The sequence below is a fragment of the Neomonachus schauinslandi genome, chromosome 11 (genome assembly GCF_002201575.2).
Source record: "Neomonachus schauinslandi chromosome 11, ASM220157v2, whole genome shotgun sequence".
Classification (NCBI taxonomy): domain Eukaryota; kingdom Metazoa; phylum Chordata; class Mammalia; order Carnivora; family Phocidae; genus Neomonachus; species Neomonachus schauinslandi.
The window spans coordinates 49,347,465-49,362,991 of record NC_058413.1 but is presented as its reverse complement, the minus strand read 5'-3'; the positions used below and the strand labels follow the sequence as shown (position 1 = coordinate 49,362,991).

Genomic DNA, 15,527 nt, shown 5'->3' with positions numbered 1-15,527 from the left:
ATTCTGTCCCATTGTTGTCGCCTCCAAATCAGCATGGTGAATTCCAAAAGAAAAGGGGCAATTGGAGAGGTGTCTGAGGCTATTCCTGGAGTCCTGTACCTTATATATCATAGGTTATGGCCAAGCTCCAAAGAATTAATGTCAGAATAGTAGAGAAAATATATTAAACTCTCATTATGTGCCAGATTTATTTTGAGAGCTTTCTTCCTTCAATCCTATGAAGTGGATGAATTATTAAATCTACTTTACTGATAAGGAAACAGGCACAGAGATATTATCTGGCTTTCTAGGATTATACAGTTACTAAATGACAGAGTAAGAATTTGAACTCAGACAATCCGGTGCCAGAGAACACTTCTTAACTGCCATGTTATTCAGCCCATCTTATAAAGAATTTTAAATCACATCATATTACTTTGCCTCAAGACAAAAACCTCTAAGCTACATATATTTTGTATATCAGTAGGGGAAACCCATTCTTTTAAAATAATTTTATTTTAAAAGAATAAATAAAAATAATTTTATTCTAGCTCACAAAAGACTCAAATTGATCCTAAGCCAACAGAAGTTTCTAGATCATGAATAGAATATTCCAAACCTATTTACAGGAAGCAAAATATGTAATATTTATAATATGCTAGTATATAATGTTAAGCTATTCAGCCCTCCTGGTGTCAAATTTCTTCTTTAAGCATAATGATAGATTCAAAAATTTCCCTGCATATCTGGTGTCTACCTGATTCATTCCAATTCTTTCTGTATAATAGCCTTTCTAATTAATATTAGGTCTGCATAGCATTGGACCTCCAACAGTTCACCTTAATATTCCAAATGCCTTCAAACCACTAATTTAGGGCATATATATAATACATTATTTAATTTTGACATTCTCTTGTGAGGGCTATTTTGAGAGCTCTTTCAGGAGTCAGCAAACATCGGGGAGACTTTGGGTTCTCAGGAAACAACAATCCCATACAACATATGCAAAATGATATCCAAGCCTGACAATATTAATACAACATAAAAATTTGCCACTCAGTCAATGTTCAAAAAGCATTTATATTTGTCTAGTGAAATATAGGTTTGGTGCCTAGTGGTAACCTAGTACTTTGATGAGCAAAAATTTTTGATCAGTATTCTTAAGAATTTCACAGTCTAAAAGGAAAGACATATCCTTAATAAACAGATATTCACAATACAATGTGAAGGAGGTATAAGTAAAGGATAGAGACTTTGTAGGACATCTAAACCCACAGGGCAGGAAAGAAAAGTGAAGAAATATTTCACCCACTGGAATGGGTGACTTAAATTATCTAAACATGTAAGTTATTTGAGTTTTAAAACTATGGAACTAAAATGAATCATTCCTATGGACACTAAAATCATCCAAAATAATGACAACTAGGGAATGAAAAGAAGGCTATGATCTAAGTCCTTGGGGTAACACTGAGGATGGATTTTAAATTTATATATATCGTTGAGAAAGAGAACTGAGAGGAAGTCATGACCTCAAGGTCACCTAACTTACTAGGCTTCTCCCTGGATTCAGTTTTATCTCCTGCAATTCATTTCTGCACTGTTATAGAAATCTTAATATTACAACTTTGATGTTACTCTGTTACTTAACATACTTTCATGACTGCTCTCAAGATCCACTCCAACCTTCTTGGCATATTATGCAACATAGTTCATAATCTTGGGGTGCCTGAGTGGCTCAGTTGTTTAAGTGTCTGCTTTCGGCTCAAGTCATGATCCCAGGGTCCTGGGACCAAGTCCTGCATTGGGCTCCTTGCTCAGCGGGGAGCCTGCTGCTCCCCCTGCTTGTTCTCTCTCCCTCTCAAACTCTTGTCCTATCTCAAATAAATAAATAAAATCTTTAAAAAAAAAGTTCATAATCTGGCTAGGCTGATCTGTTCTGCCTCATTTCTTTTTTTTAAATTAATTTTATTTTATTATGTTATGTTAATCACCATACATTACATCATTAGTTTTTGATGTAGTGTTCCACGATTCATTGTTTTCGTATAACACCCAGTGCTCCATGCAATATGTGCCCTCTTTAATACCCATCACCGGGCTAACCCATCCCCCCACCCCCCTCCCCTCTAGAACCCTCAGTTTGTTTCTCAGAGTTCATCGTCTCTCATGGTTTGTCTCCCCCTCTGATTTGTCCTGCCTCATTTCTTACAGTGACCCCAGCCTCCCCTCACTCCTCCATCCCTATCCAAACCCCACTTCCCTCCATAGTGATCAATTTGGAATTCCCCAAGAAACTGTTTTCTCTTGTCTCTAGGCCTTAGCACCTGCATGTCCCTCTGCCTAGAATGCTTCATTTCTTTCCTCTCATCCCATCCTTCATACCTTTGATCATTTTTTCTTGGCAAATCTTCCTGGTTACTCCAGAACATTAGCTGCCACTACCTCCTAGAAATTTAACTTGCTTCTCGCAGAGTGAGCAGCTACCTTGACTATTACATTTAAATATTCTTATATTGATCCTTAAATACAGGGTTTGTGTCTTATTCACAGTGTTTGTTCAACATACAGCACAGAGTCTGAATTATAGAATATCTTAAATGATTATTAGTTAAATGAATGAATGAATGAAGAGACCAACATTACTGCGGTGTTCATTACCGAGACTAACATTACTGAGATGGTCAAAGGGACAGGTATTGGTTCCTAACCAGCCACATTTCCTAACTGGATCCTGCCTAATTCCTAATCATTCACAGACACATACTTCATAATATCCCCTCAAACAGAGATAAAATCATTACCTCAGATGGATTGGAGACACTGCTGGTAGATTTTACTGTAAGATGTAGTAGCTTGTTTGAGGGAGCTAAGGAGTGCAAATAGAAATTGATGAAAAAGGTGGATTTGCCAGTATTGGGGAAGGTACCAGCTGTGAGGGGGTATGTGAGATCAGCGATTCAAGGCCCTCCCATTCTTCTGGCTTTGCAGACCCCTCTGAGAATGGGCAGCCTTGTATCTGAATGGCCAGCACTACTGAGAGAAGACTCACATAGGAACAAGAGGTTGCCTGTCTCCTCTTATGTAAGAGTTAGGATAGACTGCTTCTCTGACCCAGTTACCCTTTGAAGGAATTTTTCTAGTCACCGAGGAATTGTCAGGCTGAGATCACTGCTTAGACTTTTTAAAAAATTATTATGTTATGTTAGTCACCATACAGTACATCATTAGTTTTTGATGTAGTGTTCCATGATTCATTATTTGCATAAAATACCCAGTGCTCATTGCAATACGTGCCCTCCTTAATACCCATCACTGGACTAACCCATCCCCCATCCCCTCCCTAACCCATCCCCCATCCCCTCCCCTCTGAAACCCTCAGTTTGTTTCCCAGAGTCCACAGTCTCGTGGTTCTTCTCCCCCTCTGATTTCCCCTCATTCATTTTTCCCTTCATTCTCCTAATGTCCTCCATGCTATTCCTTATGTTCCCCATATAAGTGAAACCATATGATAATTGTCTTTCTCTGCTTGACTTATTTCACTTAGCATAATCCCCCATCCATGTTGATGCAAATGGTAGGTATTCATCCTTTCTGATGGCTGAGTAATATTCCATTGTATATATGAACCACATCTTCTTTATCCATTCATCTGTTGAAGGGCATCTCAGCTCCTTCCACTGTTTGGCTCTTGCAGACATTGCTGCTATGATCGTTGGGGTGCATATGGCCCTTCTTTTCACTACACCTGTATCTTTGGGGTAAATACCCAGTAGTGCAATTGCTGGGTCATAGAGTAGCTCTATTTTTCATTTTTTGAGGAACCTCCACACTGTTTTCCAAAGTGGCTGTACCAAATTGCATTCCCACCAACAGTGTAAGAGGGTTCCCCTTTCTTCACAACCTCTCCAACATTTGTTGTTTCTTGCCTTGTCAATTTTTGCCATTCTGACTGGTGTAAGGTGGTATCCCAGTGTGGTTTTGATTTGAATTTCCCTGATGGCTAATGATGATGAACATTTTTTCATGTGTCTGTTAACTGCTTAGACTTTTAAAAACACTTTCACTCCTACTGCACTCTGAAGGAAAAGCTTAATAAAAGAAAAATCCAAGAAAGAGGATATGAGAGGAAGACCCAAAAGTAGAACTTCCAATGCCTGGCCTCACTTTCCTTGGGAGCCACAGTGAGCCAGGGCTCTCTCTTTTTTTTTTTTTAAGATTTTATTTGTTTATTTGAGAGAGAGCGCATGCACAAACAGGGGGAGCAGCAGGCAGAGGGAGAAGCAGGCAGGGAGCCGGATGCAGGGCTCGATCCCAGGACCCTGAGATCATGACCTGAGCCAAAGGCAGATGCTTAACTGACTGAGCCATCCAGCTGCCTCCAGGACCCTGTCTTTGAGGATGGCTCTTCTGCCTTCCTGTGTGATGACAATGACTTTGACCTTCTATTTATTTAAAGGGAAATCTCTCCCCAGCTGACATGTTCCCTCACTGGAAATGGTAGTCTAGGAGACAGGATTTTAATAAATCCCCTAGGTGTGATTCCTGACCTTCCACCTCTGCTTTCTCCTCCCAGTAAATGAGCTCTGCTGGCCCAGAGGGAACCCTCCACCTGTAAAGGAAACATGGAGGGCCATTTTCACATCTCTGACTGTGCACTTAGTGACCATGCCTTGGGCTAGTACTACCAATCTGCTCCAAGTCCCAGGGTATAGTGAAGATCCCACATGGTCTCAGAAAAGCTGTGGAAGCAAGGCTATCTTAATCTTTCCCCAAGAGGTAGTCCTTTCACTGAACATAAATAAGTATCTCAGAGTAAATTAACTAGAACAAATGCATACAGAGTTTTCTGCTTTGTTTTCCCTCCATAGATCTGTTTTCTTTTTAAATTTTCTCATTCAATATTTATTGAACTCCTATGTGCTAGATGCAAGATGCTAAATTATATAGCAATGAAAAAAATAGACAACTATCCCTCTGTCATGGATCTTACATTGGAACACTTGTAACATGGAAGGGGCAGCACTATGTTCTCGCTGGAAGAGACACTAACCCTGGATATAGATTTGCCTTTCCTAAATGCAGTGCTTCTGTCAAGACTACCATCTGTGGACTTACAAAATGACCTTATACACTGTCATGCTATTTCACATAGCATTGCTCCTGATCAATAAATGAAGTATACTTCATAGTAAATGAACTATAGCAATAGGCCCATCCTCATGGAATTCACTGATCTTAACATGTTCTCCACCATCACTGAAGTAGCTGGTTAGATCGTATGGTAGAAAAACCTTTTAAAGATGCAGTTACAGTACCAGCTAGCTGGCAATATTTTGTAGGCCTGGAGTAATGTCCTCCAGGATGCTGTCTATGCTCTGAATCGGCATCCAATATATAATGCTGTTTCTCCTAATACCAATATTCACATGTCCAGGAATCAAGGGGTTAAAATGGGAGTGGCTCCATTCCTTATTACCCCTAGTGAGTCTTAGTAAAATTTTTGCTTCCTGTCCCTGTGACTTTTCTGGTCTAGAGGTCTTAGTTCCAAAAGAAGGGATGTTTCCACTAGGAGATACACTAATTTCATTGAACTGTCATTTGAGACTGCCACCTGGCCACTTTGGTCTCTCGTGTCTCTAAATCAATAGGTGATTGATTCTGATCCAAGGGGATATTGGTTGCTACTATATAATGGAGGTAAGGAAGAATATGTCTGGGATACAAGAGATCTCGAGTATCTCTTAGAACTACCATGACTGTGATTATAGTTAATGGAAAATTATAACAATCTAATTCAGGCAGTACTTCTAATGGCTCAGACCTTTCAGAAATGAAGTCTTGGGTTACCCTACCTGGCAAAGAACTATGAACCACTGAGGTGCTTTTTTTTTTTTAACTATGTTATGTTAATCACCATACATTACATCATTAGTTTTTGATGTAGTGTTCCATGATTCATTGTTTGCGTATAACACCCAGTGCTCCATTCAATACGTGCCCTCTTATCACCAGGCTAAACCATCCCCCACCCCCCTCCCCTCTAGAACCCTCAGTTTGTTTCTCAGAGTCCACAGTCTCTCACGGTTCACTGAGGTGCTTTTTGAGAACAAAAAGAATATGGCATGGGTGGTTGAAGAAGTCAATCACAAATACTACTTAAGACCCTGTGAGCAGTTGCAGAAATGAAATGAGATTTGTAATAGTTTAATAGTTATTAGTATTTCTTCTATTATGAATTATTCACACATAATATTTGGTATATAAATATACATATATCTATATATATCACAAATATGTTTTCATTTTCTTATCTCCTTTATCCCTGTACCACCTAACATAAGATATATTAATAAATTAACTTTATATCACAATATTTAAGTTATAGGATATCAAAGGAGAAGAGCAAACATTTTCCAAGGACTTTGCATCTTCTGGAGCAAGGGTTAGCATATTTTCAGTTTTACACAGGATAGTTGTATTGTGGTAGGTGGAAGTGTGACTTTGTATTTGTCTTGATTTGGAGATTGTGTGGTTTAAAGAGATGTGTATGAGTGCCAGGTTGACAAGAGATGGACTGTGGTGGTCAGTTTTTGTGTCAACTTGGCTAGGCTTTAGTCCCCAGTTTTTCCATCAAACATTAATCTAGGTGTTGCTGTGAAGGCATTTTGTAGATGTGATTAAAGTCTATAATCAGTTGACTTTAAGTATGGAAGATTATTCTAGATAATCTAGAGGAGCCTGATTCAATCAGTTGAAAGGCTATAAGAGCAGAACTGAGACTTCCCTGATGAAAAAGAAATTTCACCTGTGGGGAAGCAGCTTCAGCTCATGCCTGAGACTTCCAGGCTGCCCTTTCTGACAGCCTGACCTATACATTTCAGATTTGCCTTGCCAGCCCCCACAACTGGATAAGCCAGCTCCACGTAATAAATCTCTTAATTTATATCTCCTACTGGTTCTGTTTGGTTCAAGTCTTACTTGTACATCCAATACAAACTTTTCTGCAATAAAGGGAAAATTTTACCAATTTAGTCATCTGGAAAACTTCCTGCTACTCTCAGTTTTGACAATTTATCTATTACTTTCTTGCTGGTTCACTGTCTGATGGTTGTCCAGGAAAATCATAGCCTTTTCCTATCCATCTCTTTCTCTGCAGATTTCTACTCAGCTACAGGTCATTCTGTCTTCCCTTTTTGAATGCTACTCTTCCAGTTTTGAATAAAGTAATATAACTGGAGTACAACATTAAATATGTAGCATAATTATAAAATCTAATTACATACAGCTTTTGATCTTTAATTTTTAAAATCTGAGTTGTGGATGAAGTTGTTAATTTTACTATTTTTCTACTTTCTGAATGTTTTAAACATTTAAAAGTAAAGTATTTTAAAGTAAAAGAAATATGAAAAGCAAACACATCATAAATGGAGAAAACAATGCACTGTATGGGAACAGTAAGTTAACTTTCTTGGAAATCAAATTCATCAAATAAAGTAGAAGATAAGTAAGTTCACAGAGGATTTGTATAACAAATGATCTAATGGCTATATAGAAAACTTGAAAATCAGACAGTCTAGACTAGAAAAGGAATGTCAGGTTATAAATATAGATGATACTTGAGGTTACAACAATAAATGACCACAAGGCTACTTAACCAGAATTGAAATGAATTTTAAGAATAAAAAATAGGGGTGCCTGGGTGGCTCAGTTGGTTAAGCGACTGCCTTCAGCTCAGGTCATGATCCTGGAGTCCCGGGATCGAGCCCCGCATCGGGCTCCCTGCTCGGCAGGGAGTCTGCTTCTCCCTCTGACCCTCCCCCATCTCATGTGCTCTCTCTCTCTCTCTGTCATTCTCTCTCTCAAATAAATAAATAAATAAAATCTTTAAAAAAAAAGAATAAAAAATAAACTTGTGAGATTTCAAAATAGCATTAATTGTCTATTAGGAATTAACAAATGATTTTTGAGCAGAAATATATATAGCATAACACTGCTCTCTTTTGATAAAAAGACTTGAAAATTCTAACATTGGGTTAAGAAATTCTATGATTCAAAATAGAGCATCTTGTATTATTTTTAGGGCCTGTGTGAAGGCCATGGCCCATAACCCTTCTTTTTGACTAAAGAAAAATGGTATATATCATTATGAATATACAGTTGTTAGGCTAAAGTAATGATGGCCAGGAGACTGTAACAGGTTTAGATAAATTGGAAACTACCACAGTCTATAAAATATAATAATCTATATAAAATAAATTAAAACAATCTCATGTGACCGTATATAAAAACTTAATACAAAATGGAAAGACCATGTAGTTACAATGTAAATAAAGTCAAAATAAAGCAAATAGGGTATTTAAATCAATAACCCAATTAAAACTTATGAAATGTGGTTTCCAAAGGGTTGGGGTAAAATAGTATGCCTGCAATCCTTAAACTCTTGGCAGACTATATTTCATTAATTCACTCATCCAGTATTGTTGCTGAGCCAGACAGAATCCATCTCTCCTATCATTTTATAATGGCTGAATGAAAGCATATACTAAGATATTGCATCCACCCTTCTAAAATCAAAAGGAAAACAAATGAGAAGAGGGAAAATCCTGCACATCCAGGCCAAGTACCATCTAAGCAAAAGCACTTTTATGACCTCTTGTCAATGTCAATGCTTCCTTTACTTGAAAAGGAATGGGCTTTAATGAATTGCTACTAGTTTTTCTGAAGGTCTAGCTGCTGACTCTATTATATCTAAAAAAATTATATATGTAGAAATTCCAATGAGGGAAGAAATTTAAGCATGAAATTATATATTATACATACAATTTGTTGGAACTTCTATATTTATACATTTTTGTATTATAAAATTATATATTTTATATATAAATATTGTATATAATAATATATAACTACACACACAAACACACACACACATATGTATACACACATATGTATATTAATCTTGTTTTCTCTCTGCCATGTTGTCTATCTTATGGTGTTTCTATTACATCCTAAAAGGAGTTATCTTTCATATTTCCTTAAATTCAAAAAAGTAATTACAGTGAGATATCATCAATTATTATAAAAGGAACCAGGCCCCTAGCCTTCTAGGAAGCAATAAACAGATCCTAACCATAAAATTGGTGATTGCAGAACCTCTTTTTGTGTACTCCTCCTAAGACAGAGAGGGCTTTTAAAACAAAACAAAATCAAAATGGAGAAATCTCACCAATAGAACTCTAAAAACTAGTTGGATAATGACTGATTATTTCTTAGCATCTTCATAAAAATAAAATTATTTTATAACTCCAATACCAATGCATGTCTCATAAAATTCTGGTTATTTCACTCACTGCATTATAAAAGGAAGCATTTAATTAAATCCTGAATGTAAAGGAGATTTTCTTTGATATCTGGCCTCTTATCCTTTAATTGTGTACTAAGTCAGTATGTTTAAAAATACAGACTTTCACCTAATGTAGGTGTGTTTTGAGGTTAAGTCAAATGAAAAGAGAAGGAATGTCTAAGTCTCTTTAGCAAAGAGAATCTTTCAAGAAAAGGGCTTGGCCACTTGACATGCTTTTTCCGATGGCATCTTTGACCTCCTTGTTCCTCAGGCAGTAGATAATAGGGTTGAGCATTGGAGTAAAGACTGCATGTATGGCTGAGATCAATTTGTTAGAATTGAATGAAGCAATGGCCCGAGGTCGGACATACATGAAGATCACAGCTGTATAGAAGATGACCACCACTGTAAGGTGAGAGGCACAGGTAGAGAAGGCTTTCCACTGCCCAGTGGCTGAGGGAATGTGCAGAATGGTAGAGACAATGAAGCCATAGGAAAGGACAGTGGCTGAGAGAGGAAACACAAGGATGAGAATGGCTAGCACAAAGTCTACCATCACAGCCATAGAAAAGTCCATGCAGGCCAGTTTGAGGATGGGGGAAACATCACAGAAAAAATGGTTCAAGGTATTATTGCCACAGAAAGCAACTTGGGAGATGAAGTATACCTTTGCCATGGAGATGGTGAAGCCACTCACCCAGGAACTGATTGTCAGCTGCACACAAAATCCTGTGGTCATCATGGCTGGGTAACAAAGAGGACAACATGTAGCCATGTAATGGTCATAGGCCATGGCAGCCAAGAGCACACATTCAGTACAGGCAAGTGAGACGAAGAAATAGAGTTGGATCATGCATCCCAGGAATGAGATGGTATTGGGACTAAGTAGGAATCCAGCCAACATCTTGGGGACTATGACAGATACATACCAAGTCTCCAGAAAGGACATGGTGCCCAGAAAATAGTACATGGGCTGTGCAGGGACCCAGTGATCCATACAGTGAGAATGATGACCAAATTCTCCAACAGCACAAACAGGTAGGTGATGAGGAAGAGGAGGAAAAGCAGAACTTGTAGCCAAGGGGAAGTAGGGAAGCCCACCAGGATGAATTCACTAATATGGGTGATATTTTCCCTTGACATGGCCAGGACACCAAAAGACAAAGGATTTAATGAAAATAGCGCTAGTGAGATCCACATTAGCAGCAAGGTGCCCTCGGACTACAGGTACTTTATCATTAAACTTAACCCTAGTACCACAATCTGGTCCTGGGGTGTGATTTGAGAGTCACGAGAGGCCACAAGATCCTCTCCAGACATTAGAACAGGACCTGAAAATAAATCCACCACAGACACAAAGTTAAGAATCTCAAAGCAGAATCATGAAGTCAGATTCAGGATTTAGGCCTTCAGATCTCGGTCAGAAGGAGGTCTTCAGATAGTACTAGGAGTAAATACTTTCCTTATCAGCGTGTTTCCAGATTTCACAAGCAGCTATAAGGCAGGAAACCATCATGATCAGAATAAGTGCCAAGGATGGTCTAGGGCAAGGCAAGGAAGCAGAGTAGTTCAAATTCTGGAGAAAATGAAAGCAGAATACTAACTGGAAAACACCCTCCTGATAGGAGAATTTCTGGCTTTGGCCTACTCCTTGGCTATATAGTATGTCTCTTGAAAATGCTGGCAAAACTATTTACCAATTAGTTGCCTATTTTTAGGCCCATGGCTTAAAAAATTGAATGAAGGGGTGCCTGGGTGGCTCAGACGGTTAAGCGTCTGCCTTCGGCTCAGGTCATGATCCCAGGGTCCTGGGATCGAGCCCCGCATCGGGCTCCCTGCTCAGCGGGGAGCCTGCTTCTCCCTCTCTGCTGCTCCCCCTGCTTGTGCTCTATCCCTCTCTCTCTCAGATAAATAATAAAATCTTAAAAAAAAAAATTAAATGAAGAAATGTCTGCTCTATTAAGTAATTAAATACATTTTGATTTTTTAGATGGCTCCTCATAGTAATAATGATAATTATATATATATATATATATAATAGTTGTATATATACATATAAAATAGTTCACATTTGATCTCAAATTAATTTGTACATTTCATCTATACCCTCTCCAAAGACTCGTTCAAAATTTTTATACTGCCAGAAGTGTTACCTGATTAATTCTGTCTTACTCCTTGACTCTGAAACTTCTCCTCAATATGGACACTGCTGAGCACAAGTTGCATTTAAGGAGCCGCCTTGAGAGTGGAGAGTAAGGAACTTCAACAACTCAGAAGAGTCCTGGGTTTCCTAGGGCACAATAGGATCTGAAGAGAGAATTGAAATTTAAAAATACTTTCTTCACAAGTGGGGATAGAAGAAAGAGAAAAGTAGAGGTAAAAGTTTAAACACTGGGTGTTACATGTAACTAATGAATCATTGAACACTACATCAAAAACTAATGATGTACTATATGTTGTCTAATTGAATTTAAAATTTTAAAAAAGGGGAAAAAAAGAACCCAATAAAAAAAATTTGCTTGACATTACAAATAAAATTAATCTGAAAAGAGAAACATATTTTTCAAGGACACCAATAGAGATGACCTGGAAAGGGAAAGGCAGAATTTAGGGACCTGAAGAGCACAAGATATGGAATTTTCTAGATGTTTAGTAGTGACTTCTGATTTGTTATATACTGTGTGGGCCAAAGCCCCTAGATCTCCAATAAAGTAGTTGGTTATATGTGTTGAAAAATTACCACAGTAAAATAGAACTCAAATTTGACTTCTTTCTCTACTAAAAATAATTTTCCTTTAATTAATTTTAACAACTCTCTCGGGGAGGTCATTTTTGCCCATCGTGAGGCAGTAAGGAAGACCTAGCCTAAATTGGAACAATTACAAAACAAGACTGTGAAGGAAGTTTTACATGTGAATGCATACTCATTCATGTCTGATATTCTAGGAATCATAGAAAACAAAAGAGTAACATAATAAGCGACTTGCCATGGACAAAAGGAGCCCTAATACTCAGAGTGTACTAAAGCATGAAGAAAACTTCAAGGGGGGAGGAGCAAGATGGCGGAGGAGTAGGAGACCTAAATTTCATCTGTTCCCAGGAATTCAGCTAGATAGGGATCAAACCATTCTGAACACCTATGAACTGAACAGGGGATCGAAGAAAAGAATAGCAACAACTCTCTGAACAGAAAAGCGACCACTTTCTGGAAGGTAGGATGCGTGCAGAGAAGTGAATCTGAGGCGATATTCGGGAAGACAGACGGGAGGGGAGGGAGCCTCCTTCAGCCACTACCAGCAAGTGATAGAGCAGTGGAGCACAAAATTGTAACTTTTAGAAGTTGGCTCCACTGAGGGACGTTGTTCCAGTGGCTAAGCAGGGGGGGTGGAACCCTCGTGAGACAGTGTGGTCTCAGGACCCTCAGGGTCACAGGAAGACCGGGGGTGCCTCAGTGCAGCAGAGCTCCCAGGTATTGGAGCGGGGAAGCCGGCTGCAGAGATGGAGCCGAGGCGCGGGCTCTCAGCTCGGGGTTGCCATAAACCGTGATCCGCGGCACAGTCAGGCCCCTGCTCCTCCAGCAGAGACCCAACAAGTGGCAGATCTGGGGAGACTTCCCTTCCTCCCCCGGGAGGAGCGGCATGGGAGCGCACCGCAGGGATCTGCTGAGTTTGGAGACTCCACACCGAGTCGGGTGCCAGAGATAGAAACACTCAGTCACAGGCCAGGTGAGCAGGGAGTGCGGTTGGAGACCAGGGAGATGGGAGTGATTGACTGCTTTTCTCTGGGGCTCACTGAGGAGTAGGGCCCCAAGTTCTCGGCTCCTCCAGGGCGGAGAATGGGAGGCTGCCATTTTCTTTCCCGTCCTCCAAAGCTGTACAGAAAGCTTGCAGGGAACAAAAGCTCCCGAGAGCAAACCCAAGCAGATTACTTAGCCCGGACCTGCAAGGGCGGGACAATTCCGCCTCCGGCAAAGACATTTGGGAACCACGGCAACAGGCCCCTCCCCCAGAAGATCAGCAAAAACAGCCAGCCAAGATCAAGTTTACCGCAATGAGAACGGCAGAACTCCAGCGCTAGGGGAATACTACACATAGAATTCATGGCTTTTTTCCCATGATTCTTTAGTCTTTCAAAGTTAATTTTTTTAATTTTCTTTTTTTTTTTAATTTTTCTTCTTCCCTTTTTCAACCAACATCTTATCAATCCCTTTTTTAAAAAAAATCTTTTTTTTTTCATTTTTAGTCATATTTTATCCCTTCATAGCAGTTAACCTTATTTTTAGTGTGTATTATTCTTTCTTTAAAATTTTGGCATAGAGTTTTTTCTAACAGACCAAAATATACCCTAATATCTACTGTATGGCTTTGTTCTAGTCTTCTGCCTGATGACATTCTCTCCCCATTTTTTTTTTAATTCCTCTTCTTTCTTTTTTCAACCAACTTCTTATCTTATCAATTCCTTTTATAAAATCTTTTATAATTTTCATCTGTACAGTCATATTCCATCCCTTTATCATATTTACCCTTATTATTGTACATATATAAGTTTTTCTTTCTTTAAAATTTTGGGAGGCACTTTCTTCTAACAAAGCAAAATATGCCCGAAATCTAGTGTGTGGCACTGATCTATGCACCAGCCTGATCATATTTGATCATATTCTGTTTTTTTATCTTTTTCTTTTTTTTCTTTTTTCTTTCTTTCCCTCTCTTTTCCCCCGGTTTCAGGTCTCTTCTGATTTATTTAGTGTATATTTTTCTGGGGTCGTTATTACCCTGTTAGCATTTTGTTCTCTCATTCATCTATTCTCCTCTGGACAAAATGACAAGATGGAAAAAATCACCTCAAAAAAAAGAACAAGAGGCAGTACCGACTGCCAGGGACCTAATCAATATGGACATTAGTAAGATGTCGGAACTAGAGTTGAGAATGATGATTTTAAAGATACTAGCTGGGCTTAAAAAAGCATGGAAGTTATTAGAGAAACCCTTTCTGGAGAAATAAAAGAACTAAAATCTAACCAAGCCAAAATCAAAAAGGCTATTAATGAGATGCAATAAAAAATGGAGGCTCTAACTGCTAGGATAAATGAGGCAGAAGAGAGAATTAGTGATATAGAAGACCAAATGATGGAAAATAAAGAAGCTGAGAAAAAGAGAGAAACAACTACTGGATCACGAGGGCAGAATTCGAGAGATAAGTGATACCATAAGACGAAACAATATTAGAATAATTGGGATCCCAGAAGAAGAAGAAAGAGAGAGAGGGGCAGAAGGTATATTGGAGCAGAAAACTTTCCTAATTTGGGGAAGGAAACAGGCATCAAAATCCAGGAGGCACAGAGAACCCCTCTCAAAATCAATAAAAATAGGTCAACACCCTGACATCTAATAGTAAAATTTACGAGCCTCAGAGACAAAGAGAAAATCTTGAAAGCAGCTCAGGACAAGATGTGTGTAACCTACAATGGTAGAAACATTAGATTGGCAACAGACCTATCCACAGAGACCTGGCAGGCCAGAAAGGACTGGCATGATGTATTCAGAGCATTAAATGAGAAAAATATGCAGCCAAGAATACTATATCAAGCTAGGCTGTCATTGAAAATAGAAGGAGAGATAAAAAGCTTCCAGGACAAACAAAAACTAAAGGAATTTGCAAACACAAAACCAGCCCTACAAGAAGTCTTGAAAGGGGTCCTCTAAGCAAAGAGAGAGCCTAAAGGTAACATAGACAAGAAAGGAACACAGACAATATACAGTAACAGTCACCTTACAGGCAATACAATGGCACTAAATTCCTATCTTTCAATAGTTACCCTGAATGTAAATGGGCTAAATGCCCAATCAAAAGAGACAGGGTCTCAGATTGGATAAAAAAAAACAAGACCCATCAATATGCTGTCTGCAAGAGACTCATTTTAGACCCAAAGACATCTTTAGACAGACTGAAAGTAGGGGGTGGAAAATGACTTACCATGCTAATGGATACCAAAAGAAAGCTGGGGTAGCAATCCTTATATCAGACAAATTAGATTTTAAACCAAAGACTGTAATAAGAGATGAGGAAGGGCACTATATCCTACTTAAAGGGTCTATCCAACAAGAAGATCTAACAATTGTAAATATGCCCCTAATATGGGAGCAGCCAATTATATAAGCCAATTAATAACAAAAGCAAAGAAACACATCGACAACAATACAATAAT

At 38.7% G+C, this 15,527-nt stretch overlaps 1 protein-coding gene across 1 annotated transcript; it reads right to left on the bottom strand.

Annotated features, from left to right (window-relative positions):
• Window positions 1–9,509: 9,509 nt before the first annotated feature.
• LOC110576532 (olfactory receptor 6-like) lies at window positions 9,510–10,465 on the bottom strand. Its single transcript, XM_021685720.1, is given in 2 exon segments — window positions 9,510–10,297; window positions 10,300–10,465. Coding segments are annotated over 2 exon segments (954 nt in total).
• Window positions 10,466–15,527: the final 5,062 nt, after the last annotated feature.